Below are 862 nucleotides of genomic sequence, written 5' to 3' on the forward strand. Positions count from 1 at the left end.
ATATGATGCTGATACCATATTAAAAACATTCACTAATTGATCCTAATTGTCACACTAGGAAAGGAGAGAGTGAGGAAAATGTGTTGAGTGTAAAGTTGTCAGTCGGGGAATAACACAGGGCTGTGAATGAGCCCCGTCACTGTGATCAGGCTCCTCCTTCTAATCCACCAACTTAGTGTTGATGAAGACTAAACAGAGAGATCACAGCCTTCTTTATACTTGCTGGAGCTCACAGTTCCTCAACACTGCAGATATGACGCCTCTGTTCATCTCAGTGTTGCTGGCTGCTGTGTGCCTTGGTATGAACACAACTCTGGTTCTCTGATATCAATCCAACATTGACATGATTCTTTAACAGCACACTGATACTGTTTGTTGCTGTTTTACAGAATGCAGAGCACAAAAAGACAATGTGCTGCAACCAGAAGGAGACGTGACTGCTGCTGAAGGAGAGCCAGTAACACTTGACTGTACATTTGAGACCAGTGGCAATCCAACTTTGTTCTGGTACAAACAGGATGGAAACAACAGCCCCAAATTCATACTGAGCCGCGTTCAACGGGATGATGGGAAAACAGAGGAAGAGTTTAAAGAAAGATTTTCATCCACACTGGATTCCACCTCAAGATCAGTTCCTCTGAAGATCCAGAAGCTTCAGCTGTCTGACTTTGCTGTGTACTACTGTGCTCTGCAGCCCACAGTGACAGGAAACACCAAAACTCTGTACAAAAACCTTTGGAGCAAAGACAACAGAATACTCCACAACGTCCACTAGAGGGAGTCCCACACAAACTTTAGTGTGATGACAGTCTGGATTTGTTGAAGTGGTGATAGAAGCAACATAAAATGAAGCACAGAAGAC

General features: G+C 43.7%; 1 gene segment (V, D, J or C); it reads left to right on the forward strand.

Moving 5' to 3' along the window:
* Positions 1–253: 253 nt before the first annotated feature.
* Positions 254–675, forward strand: LOC123966640 (the record flags this gene model as incomplete). The annotated part of the segment is given in 2 exon segments: positions 254–299; positions 390–675. Coding segments are annotated over 2 exon segments (332 nt in total), but the record flags the coding sequence as incomplete, so codon positions are not given.
* Between the last annotated feature and the right edge of the window lie 187 nt (positions 676–862).

This window comes from Micropterus dolomieu, unplaced genomic scaffold (genome assembly GCF_021292245.1).
Source record: "Micropterus dolomieu isolate WLL.071019.BEF.003 ecotype Adirondacks unplaced genomic scaffold, ASM2129224v1 contig_13885, whole genome shotgun sequence".
Taxonomy (NCBI): domain Eukaryota; kingdom Metazoa; phylum Chordata; class Actinopteri; order Centrarchiformes; family Centrarchidae; genus Micropterus; species Micropterus dolomieu.